A 17419-nucleotide genomic window follows, 5' to 3' on the forward strand; every position below is an offset into this window, starting at 1 on the left:
GATCATGATTCATGGCCGGTAAATAAATGAATATGCAATTAGGCTAAGCACTTTACCTAAGCAAATAAATGAATAATATTTTGCTTCAATTCCGTTGGAAAAAGGGAAAAACAGAGTCACATGGGTCATTGAGGACCTTTTCCTATGTAATAATGAAAACTTTTTTCATGTCTCATTTTTATCCAATGGCAAACTATTATGTATACACCCTCATTTGTGGTTGCACAAAATCCTTTTTATGAGAACTTTATTACGTAAAGTAAATTAACAATCCAAGTAAAGTAGTAGTAGTATTACTTGAATTAGGATATATGTAGAAGATACACTTTGCGTTTGAGTAAAACTAACAATTCTACATTGTATTTGTGCCTCTATACATAAGTTAGTAAGTGGATCAAAATTTCGACAAATGAATTAAATCGCACGTAACACTTACTTTTATTTTCAAAGTTAATGCAAAAGAAGAGGGGAAGACAAATGTAAATTTTCGATGCATAAAATTTGGGACAAAAAGGTAAGATGAAGACGTGCAACTCAAAATATATCTTTCCTCATTTTCATCGTTCACACCTTAAAATTCCAACAATTATAAAAGTCTATTTGGATTGACTTATAAGTTGCTCAAAACAACTAAAATAATTTTTTTGAGTGTTTGACAAGCCAAATTAAAGTTATTTTGTATTTAAAATAAGCCTAAAAAAATAATTGAACCTGTTTGATTTAATTTATCTAAAAAAAACTTTTTTTTTGAACTTATAAGCTACTTTGCTCAAGTCTCTAATTGTTTTTTAGGTGATCTAAAAGTCTAAAACAAGTTGTTTAACAGTATATAGCTTAAAATTCACTGTCAAGTAATAAAAGCAATGACTTTAAACTTAAAAAGAGTCGTGAAGGAATCTCTTTTCCTTTGAAAAGAAAAAACTAAAACCAAAAAAGGAGTTTGGTTTATATATAAACTCTTCAATTTTCGTCTCGAATGATAGTTCCAAATAAACAGACCCTTAAGTCACTCCCACTAATAAGTATGCACCAAAATTCACACTGCAATAATTAAACCTTTCAAGTCGCTGTAGCAGCCATCCATGCTATTCCCCATCATCATACTCATACTCATAATAAAAACAAATTCAGAATATAAACTCATTAAAATTCAAATTAATAGAACTCAGACTTGGACAGTTGGGGTAAAAACGTCCTTGCGTTCACTGTTAAATCAGTAAATAAAGCTTACTCTAATAGCCTCCATGAGAACAGTGCCTAAACTAGTAAAAATATTGGCAAAAGTACAGTTCTCCAAAAAACCTCGTCCTTCCCTCTTCCCATGTGAAGGATTTTCGTTTTTCAAACCTTCTTCCTCGGTCTCCTTACAAACACCATTATGAATTATATAGAAATAGGAAGCAGATATTTTCGTTATAAAAATGACTTACATATCTTTTATAGTTATCTGTAGCTCAAATAATCGCTATTCTTTAAATGCCCATTTCTCTCCAAATTTTGCCAACCCCCCCCCCCCCCCGAAACTCATCCACCCGCCACATACTCTCTCTACCCACCCTCTATTGTACCCCCACCCACCTCGTAAAGAGACTACTCTCTCTATAAAAAGCCCTAAAGCTCCTCCTTTTCAACGCTTTTTCCAGCAGATCTCTTGGACTGACGCCTTGGAGATGCGTGCTTGCTGAGGAGGCTATTTCTACCATCTATCTACTCTTTTCTGGGTCCTTCCTTCTCTCTCTATATCTGCAAATGCATTTGCAGTTATAATCTGTATCATATATATATATATATTGTATCGACACACACAAAAGCACACACGGATATATATGGCAAGTGGGTAGTATTCGATTCTTTTTGTTTTTGATTTCGATTTTGATTTTTTTTTTTGGTTTTGCGATAGCAGAGAGAGAGAAGGGATTCATCAATGGAGAATGGTAGTAACGGCGTCGTTACGTTATTGTTCACGGAAGATGAGTTGCGTGAGATAAGTGGGGTCAAGAGATGCGATGATTACGTGGAGGTGATGTGTGGGTGTACAAGCCACCGTTATGGTGATGCTGTTGCTAGACTTAGGGTTTTCTCGTCTGGTGAACTTGAAATCACCTGTGAATGTACTCCTGGATGCACAGAAGGTTCTTATTTTTACCTTTAGATCAAATGGGCTTAGTTTGCGTCAAATGCATGTTGTTCGTCGCTTCTAATTTCTTATCGTCGACTCTGTGTTCTCAGTCGTTTTGATTTCTGTATAACATTTTATGTGTATGTAAATTTGCCTGAGAGATCATGATTTCTGCCAGTTCTAGTGTGTATTTTGATGTTTCTTTGAAATTTTTGTGTGACTGGTAAGCATGTCAACCTCCCAAAGGTAAGGTTAAGGTATTGCGTACATTCTATCGTATCTAGACTCTACTTGTGTGATTACACTCGCTATGTTGTTGTTGTTGTTGATAAAGCATGTCAACAAAGCTAGATATACATTGTGTGTTTAATATGTGAAGATGGTTCTTTGGATGCAGGTTAAGCTGTTAAAGGGTTTGACCTTTGATGCAGAGTTCTGTTTGTTTTGTCTTCAAAGCTTTGTTCTTTCTGGTTGATGACAGTTTTCATTTTTGATGGCATCAACTCATGATGCAATATTGGCTAAACAACTCATTGGATCTATCTACCATTTCTACACAGTACACATTGTCCCAGTGACAATGGCAACTTTCTGAAAACTATCAACTCTTTAATTTAATGTTTATCGTGGGCCTTGTGCACTTGAATATTTAGCTGTGATATCAAAAGAAATCTTATACTATCACTAAGCAGATTCTCTCGACAGCATTTGTTGTCAGAGGATATCTTTCTTTTTAATCATTCACTATGTATCTTCTTGGTTTCCTCCTTTCTTTATTACAATCATACGCCACAAAGAATCGGTTATGTACTTGATAAATATAACACTCCACAGGAGGAAATATCTGATAAAGTACATTAAGTCCTACCACTTGTACTTGTGCTACTTAACAAGAGCCTCTTTTTCTCTTTCTGGAATTTAGATATTCAGCTTCTTAGTTGTTAATACTTCTTGTATGTGCTGTAAAAATGAGTGGAGAGTTAATTGAATGTGTTAGAATTTTATGCATATGCCGTCCTCTCTTTTACATTATTTCATAGTCTTGTTGTGCACTGTGCTTCTATTAAGAGTTGATGTTTTGTGAACAGACAAGCTTACTCCAGCTGCATTTGAGAAGCATTCTGGGAGAGAAACTGCTAGGAAATGGAAAAATAATGTATGGATCATTGTCAATGGTGAAAAAGTTCCTGTGGTAAAGACCCCATTGCTAAAATATTATAACAAGTCCTCAAAGCATGCTAATGGATCAAATAGATCTCAAAATGGAAAAGCTTGTCATCGTGATGAGTTCCTAAGATGCACTGAGTGCAAGAAAGACCGCAGGTTCCGTCTCCGTTCAAAGGAAGAGTGCAGAACTTACCATGATGCTTTGGCGAATGTGCATTGGAACTGCTCTTGTATTCCTTATGACAAGTATGTTCCTCTTATTCAAGTTTGTTAATATTTTTTGGATTGACCACCCTCTTATACACACATGCTGCGGTTGATTTTTCCCTATGAGAATTTATTTAATTGATCAAAGTAATAAAATCTATATCTTGTCCATGGAATGGGTACTGTCAATAGTTGCAGTAGTCATGGAATGGGAAAATAGTTGCATCTTGTTAGTTTGTCTTGGAAGTCTTTAGTTAATTCATGAGTGCTCTTACCTTTGTAAAATCTGTATATGATGCCTTCCAACTTCAATAATTTGAAGTCTTTCAGTCCAGCATGAAAGACCAGGCAATATGAATTTTATTGGTGGATTATATCCATTCTAGTTCTTCTCCTCCTCCTACCCCCGTCCCAAATAAAATAATAGAAAACTTTTATATGATAATGGTGAAATCCCGGCAAAAAGAGGAAAGTCATGAAAGATGAAATAGAAGTACAGGCAGGCAACTTTTGCATGCTGCCCAACTTGCATGTTTGGGAGAAGGATTCAAAGAAATATTTGACCTTCATCCTAGTGAACCGACATTAGCACAGTACTTTATGATCTGACTGAATTTGAACTAAGACCAAGCATTCATGTATGACCGGTAGCATATAAGTACCGAGAAGGTAAATGGTGAAAGAACCTTATTTTAAAAAGTACAGTTCAGAATCTGAGAGGAAAGCTCTTTGATCAGTTTATTTACCTATATATGATGCTCTATATTCTCAATGCATGCTCTAGAGATGGAAAGATATTTTAGGATATTTGTTTTGTAGCAGATATTCAAGTAATATCTTACACTCATACCCCCAAGCAGAAACAGAAAAAGGGAAAAAAAGTGCTTTTTCTGGGGTGGGAAGGGAACTCATATGCCCTTTGCTCCCACATCCAAGTTAAATGGCACTTTGGATTTCATGATGTATGAAGAGTTAAAAGATAAAGGGTGACTGGAAGTAAAGCTTTAATTACAGCTATTGCTGCATTGAAATAGTTATCAACTTCATTTCCAGAAGTAGTGTCTCTCAAAGAATTCTGTTTTCCAGTCGTACGCCCATGGGATCTCTGCTTATGGTCAGAATTTGCTTCTCTAGTTGAGAGCACGTTTTTTCTTTGTTAGATTTTGGAAGTCAACCACTTGTTCTTGAGAGAAATAAGTGTTAATTGTGAGAATTGGAGTTTATAATGCCATCCTATAATTGAGTTGGAATATTAGGCATTAAGAAATCTGTTCTTGATGTCATTTGTATTTGCATCTACTCTTCTGCACATGCCATCTAACTTTCTTGGCTTGTATTAGTGAAGCTCCTTTCACTCTGTTGGATCTGAAATGTTGTTGTTCCAAGTGATGTAAGACAGCTTGTTGATGCATGTCCCACCGTATTAGTTGGTAGAATGGCAAGTGATATAAAGGAGTTTGCTGATGCATATCCATCTTATTAGGTGGTAAAAAGCTTTCTTTGCTACTTGATATGCCGTGTGATGATCTATCCTTTTACAGTTGTTGAACAAACAAAAACGTTTGTTTCCAATGTCACCCCAAATTTGCTAATTTGTTTGTTAGTGTCGGCTTTCTTTTTTCTCTTGGACCCTGTCAAATGTGAAGTGATGATCTTGTCTAAAACTGACCTCCAAGATATCTTAATCCTTGGAAATGTCTTTTTTTTTTTTTTGCGTGTTTTTAATTTATGGACTTACTCGAATATCAGATTTTCATGTGATGATGAAGAAGAACGAGCAAGCCGTAGGGTGTACAGGGGATGTTCTCGTTCTTCGACATGTAAAGGTTGCACCACCTGTGTTTGTTTTGGTTGCCAAATATGCCGATTTTCAGACTGCAGTTGCCAGACGTGCAGTGACTTCACAAAGAATGCAAAGGCTTGAGTTATTCAATAATTTATTTCCAATTCGAATGGGGTATGTTTTCCCCATCATTAATTCATGTGAACCCCTGCTGCTCATGTTTTTACTGACATATTTAAGACCCATTAAACCCAAATTTATCGTTTTACATTCACAATCGAAGGTTTCTTCTATCTATTATAATATATATTGATGCATCTGCATTATGCATACATGCTCAGGTGCTCGACTGTTTCCCTTTTCATTTATTTGGATGCGGAATATAAATTTATTAGTAAAAATTGCATAAAACGCTGTCTGAACCCACAATTTTAAAAATACAATGGGTTTAATGCTATGAATTCATAAAAGTTCAAAATTTTTGGTCCACCAATACATGTAGATGTTACATTTGTGATCTCTACAGCTTATTTGACAAAGAATAAACCTCTTATCTCTGCTAAAAGTGTCATCAAAGTATTTCATATTACCAAAAAGTTGCCTCCCTCTTTTTTGATTTCCTTTTTTGTTAATGCGTTACAAAAGGCACCCAAATAATTAATTATGCAACATCAAATGTAGGATTTATATTTGTGTATGTAACATCAAAATGTAGACTATTTACTGATGGGAAGAAAGAAACAGACCATTTGTTGTAAACGTCTTTATTAATGGAGGATGAATTTGCAAGACTCAATCAATCTTTTCCATGAAATGAAAGCACAAAGACTGAAAAAGCAAAAGCTTAAAAGTTTGGCAAATGAAATGTTACTTTAGTGAATAAGAAGAAGCTAAAAGCTACGACAGAGTTTAAAGGATGTAAATAAACTGATCAAAAAGCTTTCCTCTTTAGACAAAAAAATATTGCATAAGGGTTATCGTCCAGTGGGAAAGTGAAGTTTACTTTCTTTTTTTTTTTTTTTTTTTGTAAATTCTTGTTTTATACGTAACATATTTTTATCCCTTCACCATATATTTTCTTTAGTTTGACTTAAAGCTCAATTTATTTAATTTGGTGCAACCACCAGACACGAAAACGAATATTTTCTAACAAGCATCCAATTATGTGGCCTAGTGATTAGTCACGTGGGTTGAGCACCAAAGTGATTTCTTTTCAGCCTTAGTGGACAGAGTTGCCTGATATTTGTTGTTGATGATAAATGGCATGTGCATTGTGTGGAATTAATAGAGATGCGCATAAGATGGTCTGAAAGGAAAAAAAAATATCTTCTAACAAAATTTGCCTATTATAGCTCCATTTGAGATGGTCTTTTTTGTTTTTTTGTTTTTTTAAAGCTGTTTCTTCCTTCTCTTTATGGGGAGGAGGGGTATTCTCCTGCAAATAAAGTCGAACAAAATTTTAAACAATTCGTGTTTAATTAACATTTTTATTTTTTATGAGAGATTTGTCAACGTAACTCAAAGAAAAGTTAAGCAATACTGAATTATTAAATTACTCAAAGAAAAGCTATTTTGAACATTAACTAAAGTATTGAAATTATTAAATAAAAAGTACAAATCAAACTAGGAAGTAAATGCAAAGAATTGAATTACTAGCAAACACTTGTATTATGAATCAAGAGTGCAAAAGATTTTATATTAAAATTACACACAATATATAGTCGATTTGGTTCGTTATTTCGATTCTTTTTGAACTACTCCCTTCATCTTAAATTAATTATCATGTTTCGTTTTTCTAGAGTTAATTTGACTATTTTAAAGTTAAATTTTGATTAAATCACCTCAATATTTTATAATTAAAATTTAGCTATTAAAAAACTATACGGAAAGTAGTTATAAACTTTTTTTCATATCTTCGATGCTACTTCCACTATTATACATCAACTTTTTCGGTTTTTAAGAAGAGACTTAACGAGCCAAAAGGAGCTACTTTGCCGTGTTCTTTTGTTATCTCTTCCCTTTATTGTCGATGTTGTTCTTATTAGGCATAATACATAAATATCATCATTAACTTGACTTTAGCTTATAATTATGATCTCTAACTTTATAAATGCACAAGTAGGCACTTTAACTATTCAAAACTTGAATAAATAGACATATTCGTTCTACATGACAATTTATTGTCCTACGTGGCGTCCTACGTGTATTGTGTCACGTAGGATATGTGTGTCTATTTGTTCAATTTTATATAAGTTTAAGTGTCTACTTGTGCACACCCAAAGTTGGAGGACATAAATGTGAAATGAGGCCAAGTAAAGAACATATTTATGTATTATGTCTTCTTATTATATTGCAACTATGCTTCAACCCCGAACAAGTTATGATTGGTTGCATATGAACCTTCCTTCACAATTGATTTAAGTTCATATTAGTCAAATATTATACGAAATATAAACAGACATTACGTCATCAAAAGAATAGTCGATTTATTAAGTCTCATCACTTTAAATTCCTCCTTCATTCAACTTTAATCTTTTGTTTTTGTTTTTAATGAGGTGATTTATAACCACATAAATATTAATGACTTGTCATCTAAATAATGAGGTCAACTATATTTGGATATGGAGAAAACCTATAGAGAAGGAACAAAATGAAGATAGAATCCAGGAAAACAAGAAGTTTGTCTCACAAGGAATCAGTAAAAGTCTGTTATCACCAAAGGTTGTGATAGAGTGGGTAAATACTCCTCAGTTCTTCTCTCAAGGACTCCGGTTCAAGTCCTAAAAATGTGGCCACATCTGGTAGAAAGTGTAACACATAACTAAAGCTCAAGAAGTCAATATACATCATTGAACCTAGTCCTAATAGAAGGCGCTTTACTCTCCAAAGTGGAACCTCCCAGTGCAAATCTAGATTAACCGAGCCCCAAAGCAAGTACCAAGTGCTTGGTGGAAAACCAAAGAAAAAAAGAACCCAAGTCTGGTTCTTTGCATCTGAGTACCTAATCCCATCACACTACAGGATCATTCAAGGCAAAAACTGAGAACAAATGTCTACGGCCAATGCTTATGTGCATCGTGTGCATTTTCGAACAACGAGAGCACCAGTGGAAAACAAACATTCAGAATTTGGACAAAATTCATTACATTTGATGAAGCCATAAGGTGGATAGTCCTGCACACACTTGATCCCTAAAGGAGAAGGGAAAGTAAAACCATAAAACTACTATACTACTTTTTCAATGGAAGTTACAAAGTAAAGGTTTCCAACTTCAGTTACGTTGTGACCTGCCTCTCCTACCACCAAAACGGCCACCACCCCTGTGATTCCCTCTCCGACCACCACCAGAATGAGCGCCTCGATTGAAGTTTGGAGAGCCATTAATATTGTTCTGTCCTGATTTTGGTCCATTCTCTGGTACCCGACCTCCCAAATTCATGAGTGTGGGAGTAAATTGGCCTGGTAAGCCCATTGGCAAGGATGATTGACCTTGATTGAAGTTTGGAGAGCCATTAATATAGCCAGGAACCACAGCATTTGGTTGTGTATTACTGTTCTGTCCTGATTGTGGTCCATTTGCTGGTACCTGACCTCCCAAATTCACTGGTGCCTGAGTAAATTGGCCTGGTAAGCCCATCGCCATAGGTGATTGACCAAAAACATTTTGTCCAAAGGCAGGCCAAGGTCCAAATGATGGCCCTGCACCAAAATTTGGTAGTCCACCTGGGAACATAAAGCTAGACGGAAGAGTTGGATTTATTTGCTGCTCAAAAGGTAATGCATTTGGCAAAGGAATTTGCAACATTTGCTGTGGATGTCCTTGTTGGGGCCATGACATACCAATATTCGGCAGTGTGTTAGGAAAGCCCATATTCTGGGGCTGCTGATATGGGATTCCATTAGGCCAAACTCCTGTTGACGGTGCTGCTAAGCCAGGGGAATTTTGCATATGCGGGAATGTAGGGACTGATGGAGGCCTGATACTCTGTCCATGTCCTTGACGAGAGGCGCTTTGATGAATGCCTTGATCCGGAGGAGTAGCACCAGCTGGGATAACACGTCGACTTTGGTCAACTGATGGCTTACACTTTTCATATTGCACGTCTGTTGCCGCACCTTGATCATGTTTCCAGTTCTGGGATCGATTTTTGAGATTCCTTTTGTCCTTGTTTCCTGGTTTCTGGTCATTCGTGATGCCCCTCTTTTTCATTTTTAGCATTCTCCTGTATTCAGCCTCCTTCTCATCATCTGAAAATTCATCCTCAGACGCTTCTTCATCATTTTCACCAGATGCATCATACCCTTTCTTGTAAAGACTTTTGTCATTTAAGATATGACTTGAAAATTCAGGGACGAAAGAGATCAAGGTTCCCGGGTGGATTCCAGAGGGAACTTCGTGGTCAGAATTGTATCTTACAATGTAGTACGGGTTCTTGACAGGCCCAAAAATCTCATCTACTATACCGAGTGGAGATTTGCCTTCTGTCATCCAGAGAATAGAACCATCACAAAGAGGACTATGCTTCTCCACCCCTTCTACTACAACTTGGGCCCCAATAATCTGTCACACCATACATAGATGAAGAAATAAGTACGTTAGATAACAAAGTTGAATTAAATATAACCAAGCACCATTTACATAATCTTTATCTTTGTTGTTTTCAGCTTTTTAGTCTTACCGATGACACAACTCCTACAGGTTGCATCTGGTGATGTGGTTGTAAGGTTGCAGTCACTTCCGGAACTGGGGGTAGAACCTGCAATTAACAAGATGATTGAATGTTTGCGTGTTGACATAAAACGTGAAAAGCAAATCCAAAACATCACTTTCACGTGCTAATCATCCATGCAGGGTGTACAAAACAAATACATGTTCCCAAAATCTTACTGTTACTTCAGGTCAGCACCATAAAATTTCTGGAAAAAGAAGTAAATCTGCTGGTTCCTACTCTTAAGACAAATAACTATGAAGGCCGAGCAAGTCACTTTTTTCATGTCAAGAATATATTTAGTGCAGAAGTGCTTAGAATACAATAGAAGCAAATGATTCTTATGGCAATACCGACTGTTGGAATTGAACTAGTTAACCATATAAGGAAAAGTGTGAAATCCAGATTATCTAATCCACCAAAAGATGCAATTTTTCAGCAATGGACTAAACTGAACCGGAATATAATGGATGGATATCAAGGATTTACATTAGCTGGTTGTCCCGTTCCAACTGATTTTGGAGTGACACAAAATTTCTTGATGGATTGATAGATGGTTCTTTGGCTAAAGTGCTTCTTAGAGATAACACTCTACTCTTACGCATTAGTCTTAATATCATCACTATAATAAATTTAATAAATTTATTAGCAATTACATATGAAAGCAACCCTCTCCCCCATAGATTAATATCAACTGACACTGATTGATCAAGATGGCCTTCGAAAGATAAGCAGACAGATATAAAATAGAGACAACACAATCTTTTTCTTTTTCAAAACTATGTTCTTCCATTCTCTATTTAGTATGCATTTGCAAAGTCTTCCAAAAGCAACATGATGCCCGTGATTCGTGAAGATAGAAGGTGGAGGTTAAAACAGAAAAATCTAACATCACTCAACTTTACCTTTAGGTATGGCCAATAACTGGGATTTTGGATGCATAATCAGGGAAATAGATGAACTCCACTTCGCACAAAGTTCCGTATTACATCCTTTAGACTACTCACACTAAATATACAGAGAATATCAAGCTATCAATCAAATGCTAACAGATTTGCAACATTTAGACATATACATACATAGTGACTGTGGTTCAATTCTACTACAATGATCAACGATTTGTGTTCCAGAGTTGACTATACATAGGCAAGCATTCTTTACTCGAAAATAATCTCCATGATTTGCAGGCATCTATTAGAGTATTATTTCTTGTAGAAGCCTAAAAAGGGTGTCTTAATCTATTTATTATTGATTACAAAGTCATCTATTCATGAAATGCGAAGTAGTACTTGTGTCCTGTAATTAGAGATCAATCTCCTAGGTGTGTATAGGACATCAGTCCTTTCTTGCACTTTAATTTGACTCCGGGTTCCCTTGGAAGACGCCTATTAAACTAGGTACAAATAAATTTTGGTACTTATACTGATGGTTGATTTTGAGCACCCTTCCTGTTCACTACATTCCTCAACCAGTTTCCATGATTGAAACAAATGCAGATTAATAACTCTGAAGCAGCACTGCCACATAAAAGTCGTCTGTAATGGATCAAAAATTGATCAAGCAATAACAGGGGGATTATTAAAATTTAAAAATCAGCTAAGTTAACTTAGCTTAAGTGGTACAAAGACGCGTGGACATCTGATATTTCACTTTTATCAAAAGCTCAAACATAGCAATAATAAGTAATTCAAATGCACTAGCATTTACATATAAAGTGATAGTAATTATTACCTGAACCTCATTCTTAGACCTGATAGGTCCCTTAACACCAGTGTCCTCATCGTCTTCATCCCAACCAACCATCTCATCGGGATCAGATGCTATAATCTCGCCTTCTTCCATAGCCACCTCCCCTTCTGCCTCATCATTTGAACTACTCTCATCTTCATCGCTGTCACTACTAGAGGCCGCTGAGGAAGAGGATTCACTTTCACTCTCAGAGTCCGTATCACTATTATTCACTGTACTTCCACTTCCATTAACACCTGTATCATTCACAATTCTTTCCTCAGCCTTACTACTGATGACAACTTTGTTATCACTCTCCTCATTCTTGCTAATCACCGCCGCCATCACACTGCCACTGACATTGCCAAGATCAACTTGATCAACCACTCTTTCATTCTCAATCCCACTTATACTAACTCTCCCCATCTTCTCCTCAACTATACAATCCAAGTCCTCAACTCTCAACCTATTCTCAGAAACCCCAATTTGACTCTGTTCTTGATTCAAACAACTCAAAGGATCCTTAGTTTGAGTTTCACATTTCTCAGAAACCCTAATTTGACTCTGTTCTTGATTCAAACAACTCAAAGGGTCCTCAGTTTGAGTTTCACATTTCTCAGAAACCCCAATTTGACTCCCTTCTTGATTCAAACAACTCAAAGGGTCCTCAGTTTGCATTTCACATTTCTCAGAAACTCCATCATTACTCCTGAACTTGACTTCTACAGAGCCAAGCTCAGAGGGTTCTTGATTTCTATCAGCCATGGGACTATCCAAGATCAAATCACTGAGGGAATCAAAATCAAGAAGAGAATCAGCAAAAGACAAAGAAAATTCGTCAAAATCAGGGACAGATAGTAGACTTAAAGGGTCTGGAAAAGGTTGATTTTTTTTATCATCTTCAACCTCTTCACCGGTTGAATTGTACAGAAAATCCACCATTTTCAAGTGACAAAATTTGGGTTTTCAAGAACTTTTTCATAGTAACTTCAAAATAGGAGAATACCTGGCTTTATAAACGTATGGAAAGAAGTTTTGGTAAGCGAACTTTTTGGGGCGCTTTCATTGAACAATCAAGCTTCTTAAACCCTACTAGGGTTTAACAGAATAATTCAGAAGACCAAAAATGCCCATGAACTTTGGAAATAGAACAAAATGGTCCTTATTTTGGTTTTCGTTCTTAAAATGCTCTTGAATTATTCAAAATAGGAAGAAAAAAAATGTCTACGTTTTGCTAAAAGAAATATAATTTTGTACTTTGATAATTGTGTAGTGGCAAGTTATGTTGTTTTGCTACTATAAGTTTTTATTTGTAATCTCACTTGATTAAAATGTGTAGTGGTAAGTGGTTGTTAATCTGTTTGCTGACTAATTTATTTTTGTATTTTTTAACTTTATTTTTTGATTTTATTTTTGTGTATGATTAATAATCGAACAATCGAATCGAATCGAATTAAAATCAGTAACAATTAAATCGATAAATGTACATTATATTTGATTTGATTTGCTTTTAATAATTTAATAACCGATTAAATTGACTTGATTTTGACACTTATAATCGATTCAAACCGATCCATGAATGTCCTAAATGGAAAGATGCAAATACTCAAAAAATAATTGAGTTGGACGAAATAAAGAGCATGTGTGTCCCAATTTTAATCATCTTTTTTGAATATTACACTGTATATCACTGTTTTAATTACCTTTTTTATGATAATATTTTTTGATTGAATCGTTTTAATAGATAAATTTCTCTGAATAATAACACACGTTTAAGTTAGAGAAGTTTAACAGGATCTCTAGCTGTTCCTGTCCATTTGTTATGAACAATATGAGACAAATGTTTATAAACTGTATATCAAGTATAGATTCTTTTATTCAACTTTCATTATCAGATGAATATGTCTTTAGTATAAAATTTAACCTCAAGCAAAGCCTAACTTCATATTAGATGATTTGTTCTTCTATGTTTAATATAACATAATTTTATCAAAATTTTGATTAATTTTAAAAATTGACTAAATTTTAAATAATATATACAATCCTACCAATGTTTTAAACGGTTCCCCAGAAATGGACTATTTGTGCACTTCCTTGGCCCATTGCAATTTTTGAAGCAGGTCATTTGACAGGGAGATACAAGAAAAGGAAAAACTACATAATTAGATATACTTTACTATTATATATACTATTATTATCTATATTTTAAAAATATTATGTATCTTATTAGGCCCGTCACAACAAGTTTGAGGCCTAAAGCCAAATTTCATAGAGAGACCTACACAATAATAGATTTTGCATAATATAAAAGGTTTGACTGTTTGAAAGACTTTAGAATATTCAATAATGAGAGAATAAAAATAGTGAAAGGGGAATAAAAAGTAAAATTTACGAATAATAATGCTGGTTCATGATAATCGTCATAATATAAATGAGACAACAAAATAAAAGAATATAATTAACTAAACACTATTTCATTTCCCAATTATTACAACAATCCCTATATTAAATGAGCTAAATATTGTTCTATTTTCTATTCATTTTTTTTCTTCAAATTTATCAATACATGGGTTTTTTAAAAAATAAATAAAAAATAATAATATATATATATATACACACACAAAAAGTTTTCTACAATATATTGAGGAAGATACACTTAGATACATGTATTTTTGCTACCAAATACACTAAAATAGGGAGAGATGCAAGCGAGATTCGTTATGCATCCCAGATACATGTGAATCACACTAGATACACACTAGATACATATATCTGTATGTATTTGGTATGATTCACATATATCTGTATGTATTTGGTGTGATTCACATATATTTGTATGTATTTGGTGTGATTCACATATATCTGTGATACCAGATACATAGGAGAGTGTCGAGCGAGATGGGAGAGAGTCGAGTGAGATTTGTTATGTATCTTAGATAAATGTGAATCTGTTTGGATACAATGTATCTAGAACAAATTACACCTAATTTTGACCTCATATATCCTGAGATACATGTATCTAGACGTATCTTAATCTATCTGAACGCACAAAAATTTGGTAAGATACGTAATAATGCAAACTAGAGTGTATCTATAAGTAATTAACTCCTAAACTAGTCGGATTTATGTATGCCCAACTACCCCAATAATCTGTATCCATGATTTTAGAGAATTTTGCCCTAGGGTTTGGTACAAGGGATAAAGAATAGCTAATCTCGAAATTAATTTTAGAATGAGATTGTCTTATGTTTGCTTGGAATAAGTTATTACATAATTGTAGCATTAATTTTATCCCACAATACAAGGGTGGATAACTAATCCCTGAATAACTAATTCCAAATAACTTGTCCCTCTACCAAACGAGCTCGTCACTTATAAGTTATAACTATGAACAGAAAGAAAAAGAAACAAAGATCACAAGAGTCTTAACTATGGTACCAATCCAATAAATACACAACACTTTATCTTACCTTAATTTGTGACTTAATCATGGTACATATGTAATATGAACATGCGGCGCAAACAGTGAGTACGGGCAAAATTTTACTGATCTAATTAACCAATCTCTAAGGTTATTTAAGTATAGTTAAAATGAAATTTTTGTAGATAGGAACCATTTTAACAAAATTAGGGGTGTTCATTATGGAGGATAATGTTTTACATGAAAAATAGGTGTTTTTTTACTTATTGATTTGTGTTCATTATGCAAATAAAATGATTGTCTTAAAAATATTTGTTAATAATTTAGACAAATAATATAAGAGGTGGTGGGAGGAGGGGAGTAGGGGTAGGGGTGGTGGGGATGGGGTTTTTAAAGGTGTGATGAAGATGAAGTGTATTAGAGGATGGCTAGGGACACAATTCAGATGGAAGGCCACTCGTGGAACTTATTTTTTCTCTACTTCCACTAGGACAATCTTTTTGAATGAATTTATTTTTAAAAGAACTTGACCAACCAAATACGAAAAAATTAAAAATCATCTTTTGAGAAATATCTTAATACAAATGATTGGAGTACAGATTTAGAATGTTTAAGTACATTGATTTTAATTATTTTTCAATTTTCATCTTTTCTTAAAGCCTTTGGAACATACAATTTATGGCATATACAATATTATAAAGGAAAAAGGCTCAAATATGACATCAAACTTTGAGAAAAGGCTTATTTATGCTATTCGTTAAAAGTTTGACTCATCTATGTCATTGCCGTTTGAGAAAAGGCTCATCTATACCTTTATTTTTTAACTTCGATTTTGCAAAACCACCAAACAACTTTTAACATTTTTTATTGGACTTTTGAATCAAATATACTCTTTTTGCTTCTTCTTCTTCAAGAACAAACGAAGAACACTAAGAACTCCAAATTTTCAACTTCTTCAATTTTTCATGAAATCATCTCAAATTTCAATATTAGCATCCCTCCGAGCTAGACATCAAAATCCAATATATTTTGAGCTCGAATCCAACCTAACCAACGAGACACACTTAAAATTTCTTCACAGTTTCAAAACTTTAACCTCCTTTAATGGTGGAATTTTTCCCACAGTTTCAAATTACTTGAAATTTTGAACATAGACTCAAAAAACATTATGTTAAAGTTCACTATGTCTATGTTCAAATTTTCAAGTGATTTGGAGTCATGGAGAAAATTCTACCATTAAAAGAGGTTAAAGATTGTATTAATTAATTTGAAAAGGACTTGTGTGATCAATTATAAACCACTATAGAATGATAGTTATGTTAATTCGTTGAGGAAATAATCCCCACTTTAATTGTTTTTATTTTCGAAGGAAGATAAGTATTTAGACCCCTCATGAGATAGTGATCATTGAAGTCCTTAAAAATAGAATATCATCAATTAGTTATTTTATAAATGTATATTTGATTTTGCACACCATTAATATAACTATGAAGAAAATGTTCACTCTTCGTCAAACACCTGACTCGATCCGCAACTGATTAATACTAGATTTAGCAAGAATAGTTGCTTGTTTGATACCTGACTCGATTCGCAACTAATCAATACTAGATTTAGCAACAGTAGTTGCTTGTTTGAATTGTCAAATACCTGACTCGATTCGCACCTAATCAATACTAGATTTTGCAAGAGTACTTGCTTGTTTGAATTGTCAAGTACATTGTTTTGTAGATTACGTAATATTGGTCTGTAAAGTCAATTAATTAGGGCTCAAATCATATGTCAACATCTTCTGTTAGTTGGGGGTTAGGATGATCACTAGTGAATTTGGAAATGAAGTTTTTTTTAAAAAAAAGTTGATAAAGTTTTTTCTTCTTTTTTTTTTCCAAAGAAGTTTTTGGACGGAAAAGTTCCTTGAAGTTTAGGCAATTAATTTTGAATCATATGATTTATCACAATAGTTATCTAAATATTGATCCTACCTCCCCTTTCAATTTAAATATTTTAGTTTGAAGAGAAGAAATGATCTCTTATGGTTACTTACAAGTTTAATAGAAAAAAATAATATTGTCAGATTTTTTTATATATAAAAACTAATTTATTATAAATTAAAAAATAAAATTAAAAATAAATTTATAAAAACTTATGATACGTATGATTGAGGTTAAAGGAAGAATTTTACAACTAGATGAAAGCTAGCTGAAGGTGCATACAATATCTTGTTAGGAAGAAGCCAATTCGTGACATAAAAAATATTTTCAAACCAACACCACGTCTTTGGAATTAAA

At 34.0% G+C, this 17419-nt stretch overlaps 2 protein-coding genes across 4 annotated transcripts; one reads left to right on the forward strand and one right to left on the reverse strand.

Annotated features, from left to right (window-relative positions):
• The first annotated feature begins 1520 nt into the window (after window positions 1-1520).
• LOC129893068 (protein ULTRAPETALA 1) lies at window positions 1521-5532 on the forward strand. 2 transcript variants are annotated; one of them, XM_055968561.1, is made up of 4 exons: window positions 1521-1721; window positions 1901-2132; window positions 3208-3532; window positions 5243-5532. In XM_055968561.1, the coding sequence occupies exons 2-4, from the start codon at window positions 1925-1927 to the stop codon at window positions 5415-5417; spliced, it is 708 nt and encodes a 235-aa protein (XP_055824536.1). In that variant the 5' UTR covers window positions 1521-1721; window positions 1901-1924; the 3' UTR covers window positions 5418-5532. The 2 variants fall into 2 exon arrangements, with proteins under 2 accessions (XP_055824536.1, XP_055824535.1); XM_055968560.1 differs by having other exon boundaries at window positions 1523-1721; window positions 1904-2132.
• Window positions 5533-8377: 2845 nt separating this feature from the next.
• On the reverse strand, window positions 8378-12807 carry LOC129892216 (H/ACA ribonucleoprotein complex non-core subunit NAF1). 2 transcript variants are annotated; one of them, XM_055967775.1, is made up of 4 exons: window positions 12720-12807; window positions 11717-12500; window positions 9956-10033; window positions 8378-9837 (listed from the first exon to the last, which is right to left on the reverse strand). In XM_055967775.1, the coding sequence occupies exons 2-4, from the start codon at window positions 12476-12478 to the stop codon at window positions 8548-8550; spliced, it is 2130 nt and encodes a 709-aa protein (XP_055823750.1). In that variant the 5' UTR covers window positions 12479-12500; window positions 12720-12807; the 3' UTR covers window positions 8378-8547. The 2 variants fall into 2 exon arrangements, with proteins under 2 accessions (XP_055823750.1, XP_055823749.1); XM_055967774.1 differs by having other exon boundaries at window positions 11717-12779.
• Window positions 12808-17419: the final 4612 nt, after the last annotated feature.

The sequence above is a fragment of the Solanum dulcamara genome, chromosome 6 (assembly GCF_947179165.1).
Source record: "Solanum dulcamara chromosome 6, daSolDulc1.2, whole genome shotgun sequence".
NCBI lineage: Eukaryota > Viridiplantae > Streptophyta > Magnoliopsida > Solanales > Solanaceae > Solanum > Solanum dulcamara.

Excerpts from the sequence above, each read along its gene's own strand:
- LOC129893068 (XM_055968561.1), top strand. The coding sequence starts at position 1,925 with ATGGAGAATGGTAGTAACGGCGTCGTTACGTTATTGTTCACGGAAGAT. Across the intron at positions 2,133-3,207 it reads TACTCCTGGATGCACAGAAG|ACAAGCTTACTCCAGCTGCA; the intron begins GTTCTTATTTTT and ends TTTTGTGAACAG. Across the intron at positions 3,533-5,242 it reads TCTTGTATTCCTTATGACAA|ATTTTCATGTGATGATGAAG; the intron begins GTATGTTCCTCT and ends CTCGAATATCAG.
- LOC129892216 (XM_055967774.1), bottom strand. The coding sequence starts at position 12,655 with ATGGTGGATTTTCTGTACAATTCAACCGGTGAAGAGGTTGAAGATGAT. Across the intron at positions 10,034-11,716 it reads GGTCTAAGAATGAGGTTCAG|GTTCTACCCCCAGTTCCGGA; the intron begins GTAATAATTACT and ends TGTTAATTGCAG. Across the intron at positions 9,838-9,955 it reads CTGTAGGAGTTGTGTCATCG|ATTATTGGGGCCCAAGTTGT; the intron begins GTAAGACTAAAA and ends ATGGTGTGACAG.